The sequence below is a fragment of the Phaethon aethereus genome (genome assembly GCF_964289735.1).
Source record: "Phaethon aethereus genome assembly, chromosome: 6".
NCBI classification, from domain to species: domain Eukaryota; kingdom Metazoa; phylum Chordata; class Aves; order Phaethontiformes; family Phaethontidae; genus Phaethon; species Phaethon aethereus.
Genome location: NC_138580.1, coordinates 38,726,356 through 38,749,561, shown reverse-complemented (window position 1 = coordinate 38,749,561; position 23,206 = coordinate 38,726,356). Strand labels below are relative to the sequence as shown.

Sequence of the window (23,206 nt, the reverse complement as noted above, 5' to 3'; positions counted from 1 at the left end):
TTCTTGTCAGTAACTAAATCCTTTGCGGTTTTACTGTTCCTGAAATAATAAAGTCAGTCTGTAGCCAAAGGAAAGCCCTTCTCCATTCTCAGGAAAGCACAAGGATGAAGTAACCTTGGTCTTTCCCAAGCTAGCAAGCAAACGTTTTCTGCTGGTGGCTTTCCCTGGCTGGGAGAGCAGAAGCATCTTCCGCATGTAAAACTCTTACTGTGGAAGTAACAACAATGATACCAGAGTCCATAATGAAGATCTGTTGTGGTAGTATTGGCCAAGGGAAGACAAGCCATCAGTTTTCCATGTAGAATTTGCCAAAGCAAAATTAATTCTCGTGTTCCAGTGAGAATCTGCCCTTTCTAAGCTTTGATTTCATAACAAACCCTGTAAAAATCATGTAAGGCTCCTTTTAACTTCTCCCTTCTCCTCCGCAGTCTAATGAATAAGAGGTCATTGTTTGTGCAAAACAATGCTACTATTCAGGAGCAGAAAGGTACTAAAGCGTCACGTCTGTAAAGGGGCAGGAGACTCTTCAGGTTCTTCCTTTCCATATCTTGCTTAGAAAAGAAAGAAAACCCTTTTTTTCTTCTGTGCCTTCACTGATGTGCAAGAATTCAGTGAATGCACAAGGTAGCGCTTACAAGGTAGAGCCCTGCAGAAATACTTTTTGGCCAAATTCGAGCTAATTCTTGAATCACTGTTTGATTGTGATAAGAACATATATTATGGGCTTTTTCTCCTCTTGGGAAGTTTGGGCTGTTTTACAAGCTGCTGCTGCTGAGTGTTCCTAGGTTCCACCGATTGCCACCAGGATTTTAGGACACTCAGCATCTTTTGATGTCAAGCACCAGTGGAGGAAATCATAGGAAGTCCTACCTCTACTCTCTGTTGCATCAAAACAAAAGGAAGAACACTTCTGCAGTTTCATGGTTTGCCATTTCTTCATTAGTTATTTCTTTTTGCCCTGGCTGCTGTATGTTGGAGGGTTTTAGAATATTTCAGAGACGCAAGAAATAACAGGAAAGATTTTATTTTATGCCAAGAATTGTTTGATAAATTTTTCTCAAATCTGTTGGCTCACTACAATCTAAAAATACTAAGAAATATATACAGAAAGATCTGTGAGAAGTGGTGTAATTATTTCAAGCACTTCATCAGTCTTGGGGCCAATAGATTTATTATTGTTTAAGCCAGATGTAAAGACCTAATTGTGAGACATGTTCCTTATGCTCCTGGCTACTTACATTGACTTCCATGTCACTATATCTGTGTTATATTTACAGAGCTGATCTTTAATGGGTAGCAATCTGTCCTTATTACAGTGGGGAAAACCAGGTAATTACATGAGGGTAGAATCTGAACCAGTTCATACAGAAAGCAAAGTAAGTTATTTTTCTTTTTAAACAAACCAACCAATATAGACACACTATTTGGAGGGATTTTGGTTTTTGTTTTTAATTCACAGTATATTTGACCTTCAAAAGGACATGTAGCAATGCAGTTCAGAGGTGTGCTGCCTACAAGCTCAGCTCCTTGTTGTGTCTGTGCAGCTGAGAAAAGTGAAAACAATGAAGCACAGATACTTTGAGTTCCCAGTGAGAAAAAAGAAAACTGGCAGCCTTTTCATGCTATGTTGTTAAATATCTCTATTTAAATGCAAATGATCATCTGACACTGCCAAAGTCAGTCATGTACCAAGAAGGAGGCGTGCAAGTTAAAAAAAAAATTATTTTTGAAGATGTTGGACCACTTTTGTTTCCAAGAGGAGTGGGGTTGGCTGAATACATTTTTGGTTGTGTACCAAAGGTCAGCTCAGCACTCGGGAGTTTCAGATACGTAGATTTTTATTTTAAGTGTAGCTTTTGCAGAAGCATGGGTGGCCTTTCTAGTTGGAGATCAGTTGGAGGGGCGCTTGAAGTTTCTTCTGTGCTGTCTCACTGCATGTGCTGCAGTGGAAAGCCCAGTGCATACAATATGTTTTGAAAGGGGGTAGAATCCACGGACAGAAAGAGGAGGAAACAGCCAAGCTGGTACATTGTTCTGCCTCAGGAATATGTGGTTACAAATGATCTGTGCAGCGCTTTATACTGCATCCAGCTGCAAGACTTCTGGCTTTCTCCCTAAACTCCAGACCCCTTAAGCTAGACAGGCACGAGATTTGACCACGAGCAAGGATCAGGCATAAAATGGAGTCTTGCAAGAGAAAGACTCTGTTCTCCATGGGTTGTGGTTCCTCCCTGGCTGCCCCCAGCAGGGATGCTCAGGAGAAGACCAAGCAAAGTAGCTAGCAGAAAGGTTATTTGGATGTGCATCCAGGTCCCCCTACTCTTTCTTCTTCCCACTCCTGTTGGTCAGGGATAGCCAGTTTATAAAACCCACTTCCTGGGGATCATTTTTATGCAGTTGGGTGAGCACCAAAACCAACAAACAAACTGTATCTTATCAAGTCTCCTCTGTTAAAATTTTTCCCTGAAGTTTGTTTACCTTACATTCTTTTTAAACTTCTATTCTTGTCAGTCAACGTGGATGTATTTGCTTTCTGCACAGGGTTCCAGTGGTCTCTTAATAATCATCATAATCATTATTACTGATTAAAGTTGCATTATTCTTGCCAGACGGAGTTGCCTCCTTGTCAGCCAGAATGAGTTTGCATTATGTAGTTACAGTACATTTGTGATCTAAGTAAACAGATGGCAGAATGTGACAGCAAATTATGTGCTGGTGATGTCAGCAACAATGCTTCCCAAGTGTAATTGCTTTAAATGAACGTGAATGCAGCAAGGAGACGGTAGTTTGAACAAGGTAGTTGGCATACGGTGTGGTAATAACCATACAACATCATCAATAGCGCCACGAATGTAGTGTGAAGGAATGCTAACTTTGAAAAAGTAGTGACAGAAAGTCTGACTTTACACAACTATCACAGTGGGTTTGCTCAGCTCTATAACGTCTTGTAGGTATAAGCTCACTGCTAGCAGAGAAACAGTGTTTTCTTTTGGGGAGATCCAACCTTAGCTGAGAGGCATTCTGTGTTTTCTCCAATGCGATCTACCATCAGGGCATGTGGGAAGTATTTGATTTAGTGTAATGGAGTGGTGTTAACAGCAGCTGCTGTTAATACAGGACTGAAAGTTAAGCTGCTGGATCAGGTTCAAAGGAGAAATTTGCTTAATAGAATCTCAGCAGTATTCAGTGATGAATAAAAGTTTAATCAAAGATGAGTTTAGGTTCCAGCGATAAGGACTGTGCGTAGTCTTTACCAATGCTATTTCTGTGTTTCTCAGTTCATCTCTTCAGGTCTGGCTCGGTGTAAAGGGCTTGGCTGCCTGCACCTCAGGCAGTGCCACACCTGGGTTTTAGCAGCTGAGGTGCAGTAAGGCAGGCTCTCATGCCTGCTCCGGGAGCATTCAGGAGGGAGAAGCACCGAGAGCAGAAGCATAACTAAGATCTGGCCACGTCTAGGTGGGAGCTGCAGAATAAGGTCTCCCTTCGCTCACAGTCAGGACTGGCATGGGGCTGTCTTGAGTGTTTCCTCAAATAATGTAAGATGCAGCCAGAGGAGAATGTGCCAGTCCTTCTGCCTGCTTTCCATTTCCTCGCACAGCAGTCAGCATTTAGCCATGAAATGGAAGATGCGAACTCGACTGCCGCCTCAGTCCAGGCGGGTTCCAGTCACTAATTACTAGGTAATTTATAGCAGTTTATAAAAGGTACCATTGCTAACTCTTCCTCCTGCATCTGTGTTTTACAATGAAAGCACCTATGGTTGCTTTTCTCTTGAGGGCCTCAACCTGTCAGCATGTGGAAGGACGACACAGAGCATCACCTGAAGGTTCTGAAGGAACATGAGGTTCCTTCAGAAGCACAACTGCAGGCAGCTAGAGAATCAGCAGTCAGGAAAGGAAAGGTCCTGTGAGCTTAGCTGTCGCTGGGGTTAAGCTGCTGCACAGGGCACAGTTCCTTTCTTTTACTATGGTATTGGACATGAAGACTATGCAAGCTTTTGGGGGTGAGGGGTGGCTTTTAATGAAAGGCACCGCCTGTATCGCCCCATTGTTCAGATGAAATTGAACATGAGAGAGACAGATCGATAGATAGATAGATAGATAACCTCTGTAGCACAGCCATCCCTTTTCCTGTGGAGGAATGAATAGGTCTTACATAGGATGTAGAGAGCGATAATAATAGCACTGGGTGATGAAATTGTTCCTCGGTTCCTTATTCATCTTTTTCTGGTTTTAAAATGTCCCAGTCATTATACATAGCAGAGAGGCGTTTAGGGTATAAAGCACTTAGGTAAGTAGCCATATTTCATATATGTTTGACACCAAATTCTGGCTATTTTTTTGGGCCTTTTGCAGGCACTGTTTCAGCCTTGGTAAAGCATAAATATCCTCCAAAGACAAGATGGACCCTCCTCTTCAGCAGTTGCTGGATGTTGAAGAAATGAAAGGAAGCCACATTTCTAATCTCTCTCGCTTTCTGTCTGTACTGCAGGTGGTCGATGCCATAAGTCCTGCACAGGCCGGTGCTGGGGACCCACAGAGAATCACTGCCAGACCTGTAAGTATGCAAGACTCTGAGAAACAAAGGGCTGAAAAATAATGTAACAGGGATTCCACTTCTTTTTTAATTGTGAAGGGATACTATAAATTCTGGTTTTAGTATAATTCTAAAATATTTCAAGTTTTTCCCATATGTTTTTACCAACAGATGATCTGCATTTTTTCCACCTATGTGAATTTATGTTTTTTATTTCCTCCCTTGTGCTTTCTAAAAATGCTTAAGCTAACTTGAATTTTCTTCTCACTTCTTGGTGGCAACATGGAGCATGGCTCCTGAGATTATTGATGGTTATTTTGGAATACACTGAACTGAATACTGTAGGAATAGAAAAAAAAGTAGAAGGCAGATTTGGAGATCTTTAATGACGGCCTGACGCTGCAAAGTTCCTAATGCCAAAATACTATTAATTTCAGTGGGAGCCTGGGAATACTATTTTATCTTGCAGAATTGTTCTCTTCATAATAACTCAGAATGTATCTGAGTTCTACTGAAAGAGAGAATAATAGTTTTTTGGTGAAGGAAGTAGTAAGTGAAGGGTTTTTCACAATGTCTGTCTGTCCTCTTGAATTTAGAGAGCATTAAAATGAATAAAAAAGAACTATATTGAGAGAGTTTTTTCCTTGTGTGCTTTCAGCTCCTTCAGGTAGGCACTAAAGAGCTAGAAGTGCAGTCACAATATTAGCAAATACGAAAGAGGAGAAAATTGAGAGCTCTCTTTTCCTACAAGTTTTTTCTTTTTTCCTCCTTAAAGGAATATAGCTATCCTTTACTTTTCTGTTCTTTGAAATTTAGGAGGGTGGAAATTGGTTGCGTTTACTGGAGTCACACTTCCTAGAAAATGCTATGGTTGCTGATACCTCTCCGAGAGAGCACTGCTGTAGCTTGTGCTTGTTTCCTTGGCTGAGTGGTAGATAGGAGGAAGAGACTGTGACAAGTTAACCGCTGTCAAGTGAATGCACCAACTCTCATAGCCCAGTGTCATCTCCCTTTTTTGTTGAAAATACTAAGAACGATGCAACTATGCCTTTTTGGTTTTAGGGGTTTTCTTTTACTACTGGCAGACAGCTTGACATGAACACTTTATGAGTGAGCATAAGCAGGAAATCCAAGCTGACCTCCTGTCTGTGGCACAGGCGACAGAGGCGCGCACCTGCGGAGGCACTGCCACCGTGCCGGGCGCAGCTTTTCGTTCAGGCACATCAGCTGATATTGCTGGCAAAGCTGATGACAGTTACAGCTCTGTTAAAGTTAACATGTTCTCATATTACTGCTTCATATTGAGCTTTATCTGCAAGTGTGAGTAAAAACGCTTTAGGACAGATTGTAGGAATAGCTGCATAATGAACCAGGTACAGTGATGCTGAGCCGATTCTTCTTTGTCTGAATCAAACCAGCACGTTTCCTTCCTTTGCTGGCAGTCTTCCTGAAAGCGACAAAGAAGTCTCTGCTGAGAAAGCCTCCTTACATCATGGTTAGGTGCTGAAGTAGATAACAGGAAGGGACTTAAACCCTACCTGATGAAATTATTTTCTGTCATGGTGAGGTTAGAATAAAGAGACCTGTTTGTCTGTTAAAACTAGTAACTCTGTAAGAACCTAGGTAATTCACACAAACTTGGGTAGACTTATTCAGGCCTTATGTGGTTAGCTGATCCAAGAATACTGTAAAACCTTGGCACTTCCATAAGGATGATACGATCCTGGCTCAGGCCTTTGCACCAGCAAGCAGAGGCTCCAGCCTTATATAAAGTTGGAAAGTCCAGCTGGACTCTGTGTGGCTGCAGAAGTCCATGTGGCAGGATCAGGTCCCATGGTCTCAACCCCTACAAAGCACTGCTCTCAGATAAGGGAACTGATTTGGTGGATTAATGTAGTAATACCAGAGAGAGCAAAGCTTATCTGCAGTATTGTGAAGTCAGAAGCTTAGCAGAGCTGCACGGTAGGTTTGCTCCGGGAGTGACAGCTATCTCTCTCTTCACAGTGACTGCCTTCTCAAATCCAAACAGTAGAGACAGGCTAAGGCACAACCGTGGATTTAAAATAATAAACTATGGAAAGACATATGGCATCTAAGTTCCAGGGGAATACACAGATCACACATTTCTAATTTGAAATAGCTACTCTCCGGCCTTTTACCTTCGAGCATACTCTGCAGCCTCTGATTGTGGGGACAGGAGTTAATTTTGTATCATATACTTCCTCTTTGCCTCCCTGACCTCACTGCACCTCGGGTAAATAGCAGGATTTAAGGAAAAGGCTGGCGATGGGAATTTCTTCACCGCACTTTCTCAAAATGCGGTTTTCTGCAAACTGAAGCCAAGAATGAGACTAGGAACTGCAAACATAAAAATGCAAGTGGTGCTGTGCTTAATTTCTGACTTAAAAAAACATGCTTGGCTTTCAAGTTTATAAATGTTATCCCTAGATACAAGCTGGAGATAGGATGAATGGTATCACAAACATAGCACATACCTTAACGTAGTCGCCCTGGGGATGCACATCTTTCACACGTGTGTAGGAAAACACTTCAGCAGTACTACATCCCAGTGTCAAAGTATTTTGTTCCTAGAAACAACTCAGAGGTACATTTGCATTTTAATAATTTTTTTTTTATTGATTCACTGACGCAAAAAATTCTAATGAGCCCCCCTCCCATGGTAAGATTTAAATTATTTTCCTGGGAAAGGATAAAAAATAAAAGATCTTAATCTGTGTCTTTCATTTCAAATTACATATGGGAAAAATGAAAATCCTTTTGTTTTTTTTCAATGAATATCATCTACCTAGTTTTTTCTTCTGTTGCCTTCTAGCAATGTCTCTCTGTACTTCTAATTCTATCTGAAACAGCAGCTGCATCTAACTCTGTTCTAATGTCTCTCTAAATGTGACAAGAAAATTTATGTATTTAAGAAGACAGTTAATAGGAAATTTAAAATAAGCTGTTCTATCAGAAGGTAGAGAAGATGTAACTTCAGGGTACTGTTTTATGCAGTCGACAATCCATTTTTATTTTATAATTAAAATACTAGTAAATATTAATGTTGAACATTTAAAAGCTAGACAGTATTCTTTGTTTCAGTGTCAGGAAAGGCTAATGTGGAAATCCTTTTGAAAAGAATCTATTTTTCAAAGAGTATTGGGCACCCACTAAATAAAATGTAAACCGCTTTAAAAAAACACAGGAACAAACGCTTTTGGAAGTTGCTAATCAAATTTGAAAATCTGTGGTTAGGTTGTTACTGGTTTTGCTGCTGATGTCTGTTAAGAGTTTGGGTTGTTTTTTTACTTTTTGTATGAAATGAAATTGAAACTTTTACAAATTGAATACATTATTAAAACGATAGATTATGTACTCTGTCAGATGAACGTAACTGAAAGAAAAGAGAGAAATCTAAATTAAAATATAGAATCGTAGAATATCTCAAGTTGGAAGGGACCCATAAGGATTGTAGAGTCCAACTCCCTCCTCCTCACAGGACTGCCTAAAACTAAATCATGCGACTAAGAGTGTCATCCAGACACTCCTTCAACTCTTGACGGGCCCAACTAAGGCAATGCAAAAAGGCAAATAGCCTTTACATCAAACCTGAAACATAAACATTCAGCAACTGTAAAATGCTGCGTGACCATGTATGCGTACAGGAGTTGAGCCTGATCATAATTGTATTTATGCAGTCTTTGTGCAGCTGATGTCGCTGAGAAAAAGAAGGTGCCAACGCAGTAAATACCCAATTAGAGCAGCAAAAGGCAAGCGGGAGCCTGGTGGGGGAGACAGAAAGAGCTGAACCAGCAGCTTAGATCAATCAGGGTAACCTAGCAGTATTTGCTTGGAGCCAGCACCTTTAATTAAAATCCTTGTATTTCTTTAATAACTTTGCATGTTCATAAGACTTTTTCATTGATTTCAGTTATTTCATATTTTTTCCTTCATAGTTTATAGTGCCCTGACATAATTTAAGGGAAACAATAAGAGAGACTGAATAATTGCACACATATATGAAGTGGCCGTTCCACTCAGTCCCCAACACAGCTTACTGCTATATTGCAGTGAAGTACTAGTAGAGATTGACACTCAGTGTTCTGCACTCCCCCAGAAGCCCGTCCTAATGCGTGTGACGTTTTTTCAAAGGCCTTGGTGTTTGCCACTGTCCTTTGCTGTCTCAGCCCCGACTGTGACAGTTCTGTGCAGCCGAAGCCTCAGATTTCTTGTGATTCCACAAAGGGTCAGCAAGCGTCAGGTGGGCAGTGGTGCTGGTCCTCAGAAAGTCCGGTTTGAAACTTGGGGCCTCAGCTGTGATTAGTGAAGGCTCTCCTCAGTTACGTTGGGTGAAGAAGTGAGTATCCGGCACCTGAAATGCCTCTGGGGTGCCAGCCCAGAAGTCCTGGATCACATATGTGTGTCTGGGCTGCAAGAAGGACGTGACATGAGGGCTCCTCATCATCCCTGTCCACCAGCTCCCCTGTGAGAAGTCTCCGCACCAGGTAGCAGGAGGAGGAGGTCAGTATTGCTCCACTCTTCTTTCTCAGCTTGCAACAGGGTTGCTCTGCATTGATGCTGCCTGTCCACAGCAGCTGCCCAGCTCCCCGCCATCTGTCCCCACTCTCTTCTGTGCACCATCTCGAGCCTTGTGTCTCCTCTAGGAGCCACTCACCAGCGTTCATCAGCCTGAACATATAGTTTGATGTCTTGGGTAAAATTTACCTTTACACTTAATTCTTTTGGATAGGTCTTGAGTCACAGCTATAAAATCAATTGATTGCATTTGGGGGAAAGTTCTGGGGGAAGAGCTTGCCATCTTTTTAAACTAGTGCAGCTATGTACATTTTCCATAGAGTTACCCTGTGATAATGATTGCAGAAAGCAGAACTGCTGAATTATGTTTAATTGGAATCTGGACAATCAGATTGTTTCACAACTTCAAACAGTATATAGTATCACCTCATACTTCTTCTGCTTTGGGGAAAACTTTTCCTTGCAAGCTGTCCTTAAAAACATTCAGAGCCCACTAAAGCTCTTTTCTGTCTTGGTGTGTGGTGCCACTGAAGATACCTGATGAGTCCTCCTCTGAGCGGGACCCTCAATGGCAATTATAAAGCAAATACAGTGTGCAACGAACCAGAAGATAAATAGGGTATGTTGTAGCCTTTTCCTAGAATGAAATGTTGGCATTTCTGTTGTCATTGTTTGCTTTCCCAGTAAAACAAACAATTGGGGAAGAACAGCAACAAACCTTTGCTGTATTTGTAAATTTTGCAAACCACTTCATTGTTTTCTAGTCTTGAGGAAAATTCAAAATGTTCCCTATCCTGATCAGCATGGTAGAGACCCTCATTAAGTTGGTGCATAATCATAAGCAGCGTATGCTTTTTGAAGGCACTGTGTTTAAGTATAGTGCTGAAAAGGGGGCCCAGGTCAGCCCCGGTGTGGGGAATGCTCTTGCTTTTTTTAAACAGGAAACATACTCGGGAACAAATTATTGTAGTCTTTTAAAAATTTAGGCAATTAAAAAAAAAATTACAATATCTGTAACTTTATACATTGCACAAGCCTTACAGTGACGCTCTAGAGGAGGGTGAATAATTGAGATTTTTTTGTCCCAGCCCAATAGTGTGAAAACTGCTGAAAAGATGTCAGTAAATTGCTTAGATCCACTGCTGCTGTTGGAGCTCGTTTCCCGCTGCTGTTTAAACTACGCAGCCTAGGGAAGCGCTATTATCTGCAGCTCAGCTTGAAAGAAGTGTGTAATCCTGCAAATTGAGACCTTGGCTTGCTAAAAGTAATAGCTCGTGAGCTGACAAAAAGACCGTGCCTTTTCTAAATACGCCCGGGGGTGCTCAGCGTGGTTTGTGGTGACGGACCCCAGGCACAGGAGAGGCAGGGGATTCGCCTCCTCAGGGCTTGTTTTTGGGGAGGCAGCAGTGGCACGTTCCCAGTACCTCTTGCAGCCGCTGGTGTGGGACACGCTTCTGGGCCTTGGCCTCTTTGCCCCTTTAAAAGTCTGCCAGGAGATGTCCTCCGCAGGGAAGCAATGGTTAAATAGTCATGGTGGACATCTTGACCTGCTCCCAACAGCAGCCGGCACTGAGGTAAATAAATTACAAATGAATTAATTAGGTGGCTTGTACTAATTGTCTACACAGAGGTGTTTTACACCAAAACTTTCCAGGTTAAGCAAAACATTAAATTGCTGTGGAACAACAGCGAGGAATGTTTTTTAACAGCATCCTGACGGTGAGCAGCCGTGCTGCGATATCATGTCCTCTTCTTTTTTTCTGTTTAAACAGCGTTGGTTGTATCAATCTGAAACTTGGCTCCTTGTCTTTCTGCAAATTAAAAAAAAAAGAAAGGAAATATGCTGCTGGTGCACTGTAATTTTTTTAGGGTGTGATAGGTGGAGTTGGTGCTGGTGAGCCTGCGGAACCTTCTAGAAGGGGGCACTGAGCAGGTGTGGTGGGAGGGCACACTGAGCATGCTCAGTGGGGGGGCAGCCATTTTAGTGCCGCCTGTGCTGCTGCCAGAAGAAGCGGTTCAGTGCATGGCCTTGGGGCCTGCCCTGCTGCTGGCAGCAGTAATGCCAGACAGAGGGGCAGAAAGCGGTGGCAGAGGAGTGGTCATTCTAAAAACTGAGGTAAGCATGGCCATGAACCATCACTGTGTAAAAAGAGGCAGAGTGTTGGGATGGAGCCCCTTTGGCTCGGGGGCCAACTCCTTGTCTGAGGGGTGACCCAGGTAAACACAGAGGATTTGGGTTGTGGGATGGAATGAAATGAACGTCTTCTGCATCTGTGCTTCTCCACTGATGGCAGAGGGGCAGCCTTTGGCAAATAGGGGCTTCTGTCAAGTCAGGGTAGATCTGGGCCTCGCCTCCTTTTGAAGGTCAGAGCAGATAGTGCCTGGTCCAGTGCAAATCAAGGCGCTGTGGACCAATTTCTGAACTGGCAGAAGAACAATATGCAGTCATTGACTAAATGGGGTCTTCATTTTCACGAAATGAGACTCTGTCCCTATCAGCTAATGGTGCGGTGGTGGCATACTGCGACATGTCTCTTCTGCTTAACATATGCCACTGTTTCATATCTCTGTCCTAATGTTTATCAATACTGTTACTTAAATAAACAAATCCTTTTAATCTGTTTCTCTAGCAGTGTTGACAGCAAGTCTGTTTACAGAAATTTCCCTTATTTCTTAAATCAGACTGCATAAGGCACAAAAGTGTTTTTGTCTGAGGGTTTGCCTCTGGTATCAGCAAGATGGCATTACTCTAAAAGTGTTTCACTTTATTCCATAGATTATAAATTATGACTTTAGTTATTTACATTTTTATGTCCTAAATAAATATTGTGTATATCAAGAAGCTTTGGCATTACCTTAAGTATTTCCGGCAAGTAGTGGAGGGAATTTGGATTAGAAAGCACTTATGAAGGAGTTACCGATGCATTTAAATAGTAGAATCAAGCAGAAAGCCGGATGGAATTTTGCATTCTCCGCCTTCTTGAAAAGTGTTTTCCATAAAGAAGTAATTAAATGCTTTTAACAAAGTAAATGGTAAAGGTTAATTACAGAAGTGTAACATCCCTGCTTTTGTCAAAAGACAGCTGACAGCACAGCTTCCTGGCATTCTGTAGGCGGTGGTTCATATAGTCCTGCAGATAGTATTAACTTCTTTTTTGGTAAAATAAAGGTAGAGGCTGTAGGCGAGTGAGGGGAGGAAGATGCTCCACTGTTGATGGTTCTTTGCCCAAGACGAAGCCCTGAAGTACAGTAGCGTGGTACCACTTAAATCACTGTGCTTTCCAGTTGGTAGAATATAGTTGTTTCCCTGTGTATGAAGGCTGGATTGTGTTATTTAGAAAAGGTAAGTGGTGTTTCCAGATGTGTTCCAATCTGCAGTCTGTATTTTGTTCTGTTACCTCACTGCCTATTTGTCAAATTGGTTGCCATCAAGAACACCATTTGCCTCAGAGATTGCTGACCTTGCTCTGAATTTTACTCATTTACTCAGTGTTGCTGTTCTTCGTGGAAGAAAACTCATACAGAACTGGTGGGCTCTTCTGCTATATTGGGTGGGTTGTTTTTTTTCTTCATATCCTTTCATCATCTGTTTACAAAAACTAGTAATTTGAAAATAATGATGCACCTGAGTTTCCAAGGGTAAGAGCAAACATTTTAAAAATTCTTCCTCTGCAGTCCTTGAGCAACATATATGTTCCTAAAGAGGGTATTGTGAAGGTATTCTGAAGGATGTGAGTGGCCAGTACCATTGAAGCAATTAATTACCTTAAAACTCGATAGTTGTTTCAGTATGCTGTTCGGTTTATTGTTTTCCTCTGTGCAAGTTGAAGGACTCTCTCCTCAGTTCTGGATCTGACATGGTAATTTTCCCTGCCTCCTCCTAGTAACGAAGACAGTGTGTGCGGAGCAGTGTGATGGACGGTGCTACGGGCCCTACGTCAGCGACTGCTGCCACCGGGAATGCGCTGGGGGCTGTTCCGGGCCTAAAGACACTGATTGCTTTGTATGTGTGAGACTTCTCATTTTTCTTGTTCCTGGCAGTCACACTGCATATTCTTAATGCTTTAATCCATGAAATTCACAGTTTTGTCCCCTTTAATATATTGCATGCACACTCCCAGATTTAGACTGCAAATTTTAGCATTTAATATTTTTCACATTACATTAGCATCACTTATCTACTTAATATTACCCATTAACAGATTTGTGAGATTTGTAAATACAGATTGGGAACGATTAATACGCTAATCTCAGTGATTTTTATCCTTTGCTTTTCTAAAATTAACTTTTAGAGGTGATAGGGAATTTTTAGAAGTATTTATCATTACATTTGAACATGGCTTTTATTGCTGCTCTGTGTGCTTTTGATTTGAAAGTCAAGAATACAATTTAGCTTCTCTGTGAAGGGTGTTCCCTATTACTGCCAGACTTGATTTAAATTGAGCTTTTTTTACTGGGCATGCTTCTCAGTGGAGATGGAAGGAAAGTGCTTTCCGAAATACTCTACCTCAAATGTATGCTACTACGTACGCTTAAGATGAAAAGAGGAAAAGGCTAACTTTTTCCGTAAAAAAAAAAAAGACAGTAAGAACACAGGCCTTTAGACAAATTTGTCTTGTTTGTAATCCATTATTTATAGTAGCGTAAGCAGCTTCAGAACCCAGCACCGATCTCAAAAAATGTGTAGCTCATCCCACTGGGTTGCAAAGACAGGTTTTGCTCATGTTTTCAGAGGAAGCAAACCTAGGCCTAAAGCAGCCTAGAACTAGAACATGCACAGAGACGTGGATTTTCAAAGGTACCCAAGGGATTGAAGAGACAAATATCTACAAAGTTGGGTAGGCTTAGTTTAAAATCTGCCAGATAGGATTGGGAGGAGGGATCTTATGGTATGGAAAATTGCAGATGTTGTAATAGCATAGGCAACTGAATCGTAACAAACCAACAAAAATGAATCTTTCTCTGGCCAGACTTGAAGCTTGGTCACTGATCAGGTATCTTTCGATGGCAGTAGGTGTTCTGCTTCAAAAAGACATTCTAAATGCTATTCTTTCACTGCTGATGAAACACAGTGATGGCCTGACTTAAATGCTAACAGGTTTTACTAAAGCTGTTCTTTGTAGCTGGGTCTTTGCACAAGTAGATATTCAGTACACATGGCACGCCAAGTCCGATGATCACTGGAAGTTCTATGTTGGCTTTGGACTAAAGAGATGGGAAAATAACTTTCTTTCCCATGTCATGTACAATCTAAATAGGTAAAGAAGAGAAGAAGATTGGTCCTGTATGACTGTTGAGGAACAACTTGAAAGCTGATGTGTTGATGTATGTCCATTTTCAAGGTTAAGGACTGGTTATTTGCAGCACAAGTTCTGTAATATGGCAGCCTGAAAGAAAATGAGTTAGACTTTCTGAATTTTGGCAGTTATGGAAATATGCATGCTAAAAATCAACTAGCATGTTTGTTCTGATCCAGCAGAGAAACATCCAGGGCTGTATTCTCATTCACTCCTGGCCCAAGAGCAATGTAAAAGAAATTCAGCAGGGGTCTGGCAATTTTCAGGACTACTTTCACTGGGTGAAAAGTGTAACCCTTTAGGCTATAGACAACTGTGCTTAGCTTTCAGCTGAGATACACAACTTTGTTTTTTCCCGGTGTACTTTCCTCTGCTTTCATTCACAGATTAACAGCATTTAGCAGCAAATGCTAGAAGTTTGCACAGATTATTGAAGCAATTACAAATGTATACAAAACATTATAGTAATAAATGAAGAGTTCCCAAATCTTCTAGATGAGCTTTTCCTGAAAAGTGCCATCTCTCCTAAGAGTCTTAGTGTGCTTTACTTTATGAATTTGCTAAACCGTTATCAGTAGATTGTCATGTACATGATAGAGTACTTCTTAAGTCAACAGTGGATGTAAAAAATGTGTTGAGGAAACAAACTAAATTAGTATTTATTAATAAGGAAAAGTACAGTTTATGAAGCATTACAAATCCTTCAGCATATTATGGCAGCTTGCAACAGCATCCTGTTGTAAATATGGTTTTAATATTTCTAGATAAAATTCATCCATCCTTCTCCATATGCTGCCATACGATCATTTGCATATTCAGTTCTAAAAGCAAGGCAGTAATCATCATCTGACATAACCGCAAGCAAACATGCTAGAACAAAACTTTAGAGATTTTTTTTTTTTATCTTGCATTAAAAACCAAACTGTATCTAAAACTTGAAATGCATAAGAGGGCCTGGTTGACTGCCCAAGGGAACCAGAAAAGTGACACAACCCTATTCATAGAGTGGACTTCCTATCCAGTTCTTAGTAAAGAAGTAACTGACTGTATTCATCTTCGTTAAAAAAAAAAAAAAAAAAAAATCTGTTTCTGTGAGAAACCAACAGTTTTTGTAATACACATTTTGAAGAACCAGAAAACACAGGATCAACATTTTGGTTTACTCATGCTCCATATAGGACAGTGCCTTCATCATGGAACTCCATTTGTCCGTTTCAGCCGCAGATTTTGTCCTTCTCCCTTGGTTGCATTATTAGCCTCTCCCTTGAGGGGAAATCCACTGCCGTGACAAGTAACCTCCCTCAGTCCTGCTCCTCCTGATCCAAATGGAGATAAGGAGTGTTAGTAAAAGTAGCAGAACAGAGGAATCTTTCTCACTTTTCTCTCGGTCCCAGCTTTGGAGGGGGGGGACATGAGGCACATGTTGGTATGCTTGTTGACTCTTTAAAGATTGAAAACCATCTGTATTTTTTACAACCTGGAAAAAGACTAGAAGAATTCATCCCTAAACTAAAACTTCTAAAGTAACTTGGCTTCTGGAAGACAGATTGGTGGGGAAGCAGAATCCAGGAGCAGTGGTTGCTTAAACTGCTAGAGGGATCCAAGCCAGGCTACAGCTTTCATAGTCATATGAAATTTTACATTTACTGTATGCTTTGTGCATATTACTCCAACAAGTTTTTGTAAGCTGTGGTTAAAACCATATGTATGATATGTGGTGATAAGGAATGTCAAAATCAGTGGGGTTTTTCTATTACTAATTATCAACCTTGCATGGTCAATTATTTTCTGTGCGTACCATGGTTCTCTTTATCCACACGCTTGCCTCTTCATTTGTCAGGGCCCTGTCCTCTGTCAGCTGTGGGTGGCTGAGCTTGAATGCTAAGTGATACAAAGTCCTATTTTCTTAGTGTGTGAAGCAACTGACCTTGTTAAATTTGCCACTTAGGGAAATGACCCCCTCCTGTGCTAGCGCAAAAGAAGTTCTTATCCCTCTTACTTTCTAATTGGGAATTTCAGTCTTCAGCTGGAGGATGGACTCCTGCTCCATGAGTCAAAGTCATTAGCATTTGTTTGGACTGACTATGATAAATAGCAGTTCACTCTTGGCGGTTGTAGAATTGTCCTATCAAGTTGTGAAGTAGTTGTTTACTAGTAGTAACAATAGTTAGTAAACAAATTGCAGTGCTGTTATGTTTTTGTAGGAAGTGCTCTACCAGTTAACTGTGTTTCAAATCAAGGGGGCTTTCTGAGTCCCCTTTTGTAAGTCATGTATTTGCCAAGCTCCTAGCAAGAAATCTAAGTAGCCAAAATGAAGGTTATAAAACTATGTATCGCATTCCTCACTGTTGCAGCAAGTCTGAACAACCAAGACTGTATTTTAATCTAAAAAAAAAAAATCCCAAAAGTAGCTGTATGATTTAATTTAATATTTTCTTCCTCCTTTGTTTTGCAGGCCTGCATGAATTTCAATGATAGCGGTGCATGTGTCACACAGTGCCCCCAGACTTTTGTATACAATCCTACCACCTTCCAGCTGGAGCATAATCACAATGCCAAGTACACCTATGGGGCTTTTTGCGTCAAAAAGTGCCCACGTAAGTGCTGTCTTAGCTGCCTTTCCCTGCAGTGATGGAAAGTTTGAGTTGCATTTCAGGAGCCTTACAAAACAACGAGAGAATGAGAGCTAAGTGCATAGTGCAGTGTCTTAAATCACTCCATATGTGCTTGCAGCCTGTAATAACTCAGTCATGTCTTAAGTAAAGACAGTGACATTCTGGGTTGCTGACACTCTCCAAGTATCCTATACTGTAGTGATTTTCTTAAAGAATTCACTACGTTTCTGTTTTCATGACCACCACTTCTTACATTCATGCTTTAGATCAGCACTTGTAAAATTCAGAATGAACTGTTAAAATAGTGGGATTGTAAAAGGGTAGAAATTTGTGTTTCAGAAAAATAACAGTGTACCGCCAGTGCTGGCACCAAATGCTTTCTTCATACTGGTGCCCTTTTCTTAACTTGGAATAATGGTGGTTTGACAGAAAGTTACTGTAAATATTTTCTAAGCAGTTCTGTCCCAATGAGGAAGAGCCATGCAATACTGACAACATACAGTCTTAAAGCTCCAGAGTAAAGCTCCCCTCCCAGAGGGGAGGAGGGAATTAAAAAAAGAATAATCCCATGAGTGTAAAAACCGCATGCTTCTGAGATGCCAGACAGATGATTATAAGTAACAGAAAAATACAGAGTGTCGTCACTTACATAGTCTTTGATACCGCTGTTTTAGTTAGAAAGAAAAAAAAGAGAGACAGTATTCTTGTTCTCCCTTTCATTCCCACCAAGGTTTACAGTTCTGTTGTGCATTCATTATTTTATACATGAGTTACATATCAGAAGCATGAGTAATGCATATAAGAAGTAGTAATGGAACCATAATTCAACCCAAAGCAAAATCCAAATTTTCAGTCTTTGGGGTGAAGTTCAAATTGACAGTAGGCTGAGGCTGTGACTGTCAAGGCTTAGTTCTGTCTCTGTTAGAGTGGTGGGTTTTTTGAAGCAAGATAATTTTTTTACAAAACTGGTACACCATGCACTTACCTAAGGGATAGAATTCTTTGTCCAAACACTTTATTGGACTGTTTTTTCCCCTCCTTTTTTTTTTCTTTCTTGACATTATTAAGCTTTCAGTTAGATAGAGTCAGTCTATATCCCCTTTGGCAGTTGTTTTACAAGGCGAAATTGAAATACTTGTCATTGTCTTGTGCAGTGTTTTGTCCTAGATGTATATATTTGTGTAAGTATGAAAGAGACAGGGCAGAGCATCTTTTTTTATTTCTCTTCAATTACTTTTTTCACCACAAATACTGGTAAAACCAAATTGGGGGAGGAAGGAGGATCAGGCCTGACAATTCATGGGTTTTCATAAGTCTCCGAAAACTTGCCTAATTTGGTTGCTTATACACTTCTGAAAACTCTGAACATTAAATGTTAATGTCATTGTGCAGTGCTGAGGTAATTAATAAGATGGATTGACACAGAGTCCGTAAGCATGTGTCCCAGTATTACTGAGTCCTGCGGTTCACTTTCTGCCAATGTCTTCTTTTTTTCTTCAGACAACTTTGTGGTAGACTCCAGCTCTTGTGTTCGTGCATGTCCGAGTTCCAAGATGGAGGTTGAAGAAAATGGTATTAAGATGTGCAAGCCCTGCACTGACATTTGTCCTAAAGGTAGGTGGTAGTTTAGTGTACATTTTCTTGAATGTGGACTACACTGTAGTAGAGCAGAGCAGGGTGTTATTTTGGCATGAAATACCCTTCATGAGTATGTTGTAGAATATTAATAGACTTTGGACATCCACAGAACTTTTCAGCTATGTGGGCTGTGTGTGAAGTATATACAATAGAATGAAAATTTATTAAGTTGTAATGGTAATATAGCCAAACCAATTACCTTTGATTAGATAAAAATGAAGGGGATTTCTCTGTTGGTTTTAGAAAGAATTATTTATTATGTTTTTTTAATGACAGCTATTTCCAGGAGGTGTTTTATAGCTGTCCTTTTGTCATTCCAAAGGGGGCCATACTAAAGCTCTGGCTTCAACGTATGGTATGTCTCATACTTGTCAATACAATGTTAGGTTTCCATTTATTTCCTCTGTTTTTTCAAAACGTCTCTGTTTTCCCAGCATCTTCTACCTCCTTTCTAAGTGTCTAAAGCATAGACTAGAAGTTTTTCAGTGATGGTGCTGTTGAGAAGACTGAAATCTGTAAGTTACTTTGCTGTCCCAAGCTCCACTAGGGAGACTTTCTGCTCACTCCTTGAAGGTCTCAGGAGCAAAGCACCATCAGTTTTCCTATGTGGGCCTATGCTACTTTTCAGTCCTAGTGGAAGCCATATCTAGAAGGGAATTCACAATGAAGCTACTGAAAAAGTCTGTAAATCACAGTCACTCTACATGGCTGAAACAGTCAAACACAGAGCTGTCTGCCAAGGCACGGTACTGACATGCTGTATTCTAAGTGAAAGCATGTCCAGACCTTTAACCTAATTGCAGTAAATAACTTTATTGCTGGCTAGTTTTATGCTTGAAAATACATGTGTAGTGTTCCTGTCAAACTCTTAGCCTTCCTCTGTGAGAAGGAAAGTTTATAAAAAGTTCAGGTGTACTGCCAGTAGTGGCCATTACAGGAGCCCAGTGAGGGAGATAGGGTAAGTTATATGATGGAAGTCATGAAGGATTTGTTCCTGTATGCATCATGTGTCCCAGAAAATGCAGCTAAATTACGTAGAAAGGCTACACAGAGAAGTTTCCTCACTGGATACCAAAGTTTCTCCAGGCCCCAGCAACTTATTTGTTGGGATGATGAGTAAAGGCATGTTTGTAGGTCTTTTCTGAAGGACTTTATGGCATGTGAATGGTTAAGTTCATATACCCACGAAAGCAAAGGGGACCTCGTGAGCTAGCAATGTTAAGGACCCCTCAGTTTCTGCAGCGAGTAGTGCACAAATAAATGGCATGGCCACCAGGCTAGTCTGAGCTAAGTTATCAGCTGTCTGTTTACAGCTGGCTTGAGTGGGATTTTGTGTGGTTCATGCTTGTCTTTAGATTCAGCATGAAATACCTTAACCTGTGTGTTGGGGTGTCCTTCTGTGGCAGGTACTTTAGCTTATTGTTCGTTTTAAGTTGGCACATGCTTCTTTGGGAATATGGGTAAAGGTTGCTGTTTTAACACCTCTCTGCTTCTTTATGTCTGAAAGAAATGAAGACTCGTGTCTAGAAGGCCAGCATGTTCTGATGCAGTGATTTTTCCTAGTTCTTTACACAAACTCCTTGTTTTGGCAGCATGTGATGGCATTGGAACAGGGAGTTTAGTGTCAGCTCAGACGGTGGATTCCAGCAACATTGACAAGTTCATAAACTGTACCAAGATCAATGGCAACCTTATCTTCCTTGTTACTGGGATTCATGGGTAAGTGACAAAATGTTATGTCATCGTGCCAGCTGAAATGAATTGCGTCCACCTCTTAACGATGGCTGTAGGCTTCTTTTAGGGAATAGGAGATCCACGATAAAGTAGTTTTCTGCCTTCCATTATGAAGGAAACTGTTACCTCGATTCCTATGATTCAACCTCTAGGAAAAGAACGGATGAAGACGACTGTTTGCACTCAAAGAGAAAAGACAGCTGTGATCTTTGGTTGCTTTATGAGATCCTCGGTACTGGCTTACAATAATGGCTGATAGAGAATAGAAGGGAGAAAGGAAAGTTACCTTCCATTAGTTTGTCTAAATTTTGTATGACCAGCAGTCTGATGTGCAGAATATGCAGAGAGAGTGCCTCACCTAGAATACATTGTTATAGCCTGGGTGGCTGTCACTGTATACATATGCAAAAAAGCTGCCCTTTTGTCAGTCAGTTTTGAAGTACATATTCAAGTTTCAATTGCAGATATATGCAAAACTCACTGGCATTTAAATCCAGTATTCTGGTTTAAATACGGCTGTATATTGAATAAGTCCGTAGTAACAGCTGAATATGTGGAGGAGCAGAACAAGTCTCACCAATGTCTCCTTCTAAGGGAAGATAGACCAGCCTGGTAACCAGTGCCTTGCTGTTCACAGTTCAGTGCAGCGTGTGTTTGCCGTTGTAGCAAAGGGGAATGCATGGTGCAAATGCTGCAAGGATGGGATGTGTCTAGGGAAGACCGACATACTCTGTTTTGATGATCAGATGAGGTCCAATGCAACCAGCTGCTTTCTTGGATTCTTTCTGTTATTGAAAGAACACAATTATGATGGCATCTTCTTACTAATTCAAGCCTTCATGTTTTAATCAGGAATGGTGAATTACATGTGACACTTTGAAGTATTTCTGGACCTATTAAAATGAGCAAAATCCTCAAAATGCACAAATAAGATTAAACCCTTTTGGCCCTTTGTTGCGATAAGTATGTAGATATTTTATGATACATTAACGGTGTAAAGCACTCAATTCCTTCTACCATTGCGTAGGCTTCAAATTTTAACTTGCTTTTTAGGTTCCTTGGAGCTTTCAACATTGCTTGCAACTGGTTGTCAAGATTTGAGATCTTAAATACGGTTCACAGACCAAGTCCATCTTTGCAGCTTTATGGCATAGCAAAAATGTGATTAACTGAATGTCTGCAGATTGATCTGAAATGAAATTCTGGCATGAGAGTGCCAGCAGATTTTTCTTTAGTCTTTCTATAGATTCCGATATGTTTAGATTATAATAAAGTGGTTGACACTAGGCTGCCTGGCTCAGATTTCCCTATTAGGTGAGGTAGAAAGAAACTACTTGTTTCCTTGATTTAATATAGTGATTGGCTGTAATGCTTCACCTACAACTTGACTCCAGCCATGAGAAAGACGGTTGAAAATCCACTTCAGTGAGGCCCTACAGCTCAATGATTCTCAAAAGGCCAGCAAATGTGAGCTCTGACTGTGTAGCTGGTTGTCTCATCTCTCCAGCAGCAAGTACAGTGTGAAAGGTTAATGTAACATAGGGAGGAAGAAGGATTTTGGTTCAAGTGGTTTAAGGAAATGCTGCTCCGAACTTGCTGAAACCCTGGAGAAGGTCAGGCAGGAGTCAGTGCTCAGGTTGTCACAGTTTCTGATCTGGCCAAATGACCGACGGATAGGCTGGATGTAAATCGCTTAAATCTCACAGAACAGGAAGTACTGTTCTTACAGTACAGTAAGTGCAAGACGCACAGCTAGAGGACATGAGCAATTTTGTGTGGATGATTCCACTGCATTGCATGAAATGTAATTTTGAGTATTAGAATTGCTTTTGTTGCAAAAGTTATATTGGCTGCAAAGTGACGAGATGAGTCTCATTAAAAAATCTGTCTAAATTAAAGGGGCCAGAGTCAACCTTGAATAAAACTGTATTCGTCTGAAACATATCTAAATCATGGACTAAAAAGCAGAGGGTTAAAGTACTTTGTTCTATTTTAATAGAAGAATATAAGCCTAGGACATGTAATGTTGAAGCTGTGTAGCACTTTGTCTCTCTTCTTTATGAAGAAAAGTCACTCCAACAAGTCTTAAGTATGAGGACACTGAGTTCTGCAACCTGACATTTTTCCACAGCGCAACTTACAGTAGTACATATTAAAATAAGAAAAGAAGATTTGAGAATTAATTAAAATAAATTTATATATCTGGAACAGCTTTTTGTTTAAAATTTCTGTTACATTTTGCAAATAATGCAGAAAGGAAATGTAAAAATGATACTAACTACACAAGCAGTTTATTATATAAATGACCAGTATAATGCAACAACAATAATAGCTATTTCCACTCCAACTTTTAGTTAACTTCTGTTAACAAATGCATTTATTGAGGGTGAACTGCAGCTTTTTTAAAAGCATGAATCTTCAGTGTTTCAGAACGTAGGGACTTAAAGTCTAGCTGTCTGTGGGGAATTGAAAGACTTTATGTAGAGGCAGAGAATAACTTCAGTGAAAGATGCTGAGCAGATTTTTTTGTTTGTTTTCATTGGTAACTGTGCTATTGCGATTGATCCTGTCATACTTTTGAACCTGTGATTCTGCAGCCTGTTTTTCCCTTTCCTCAGTATTTGAACTTCAAGTCTGTGTGAATTTGTAATAATTTATATAAAAACTATATATAATAATTAATTGGGTTTATGCACAATTATTTATAATAGTTTATATATAAATTAGGTAATTATGAATCGGCTTTAATTAGTGTCTGGAACTTGAGTAAGATGAGGTAGACCTAAATTTTAGTGAGTCAGTAGTACTCATTCTTCTAAGGTAATGCTCTGCTGAAGTGGATGGATAAAA

The 23,206-nt window shown here is 40.5% G+C and overlaps 1 protein-coding gene across 1 annotated transcript in view; it reads left to right on the top strand.

The window, feature by feature from the left end:
- ERBB4 (erb-b2 receptor tyrosine kinase 4) overlaps positions 1–23,206 on the top strand; it is a gene marked incomplete at its 5' end in the record, with an annotated part of 635,614 nt that overhangs the window by 441,307 nt on the left and 171,101 nt on the right. Inside the window, 5 exons of the mRNA XM_082001544.1 lie at positions 4,492–4,557; positions 12,957–13,075; positions 16,825–16,966; positions 18,485–18,598; positions 20,215–20,341. Coding sequence (XP_081857670.1) covers positions 4,492–4,557; positions 12,957–13,075; positions 16,825–16,966; positions 18,485–18,598; positions 20,215–20,341 — 568 coding nt within the window. The remainder of the gene's footprint in view (positions 1–4,491; positions 4,558–12,956; positions 13,076–16,824; positions 16,967–18,484; positions 18,599–20,214; positions 20,342–23,206) is intronic.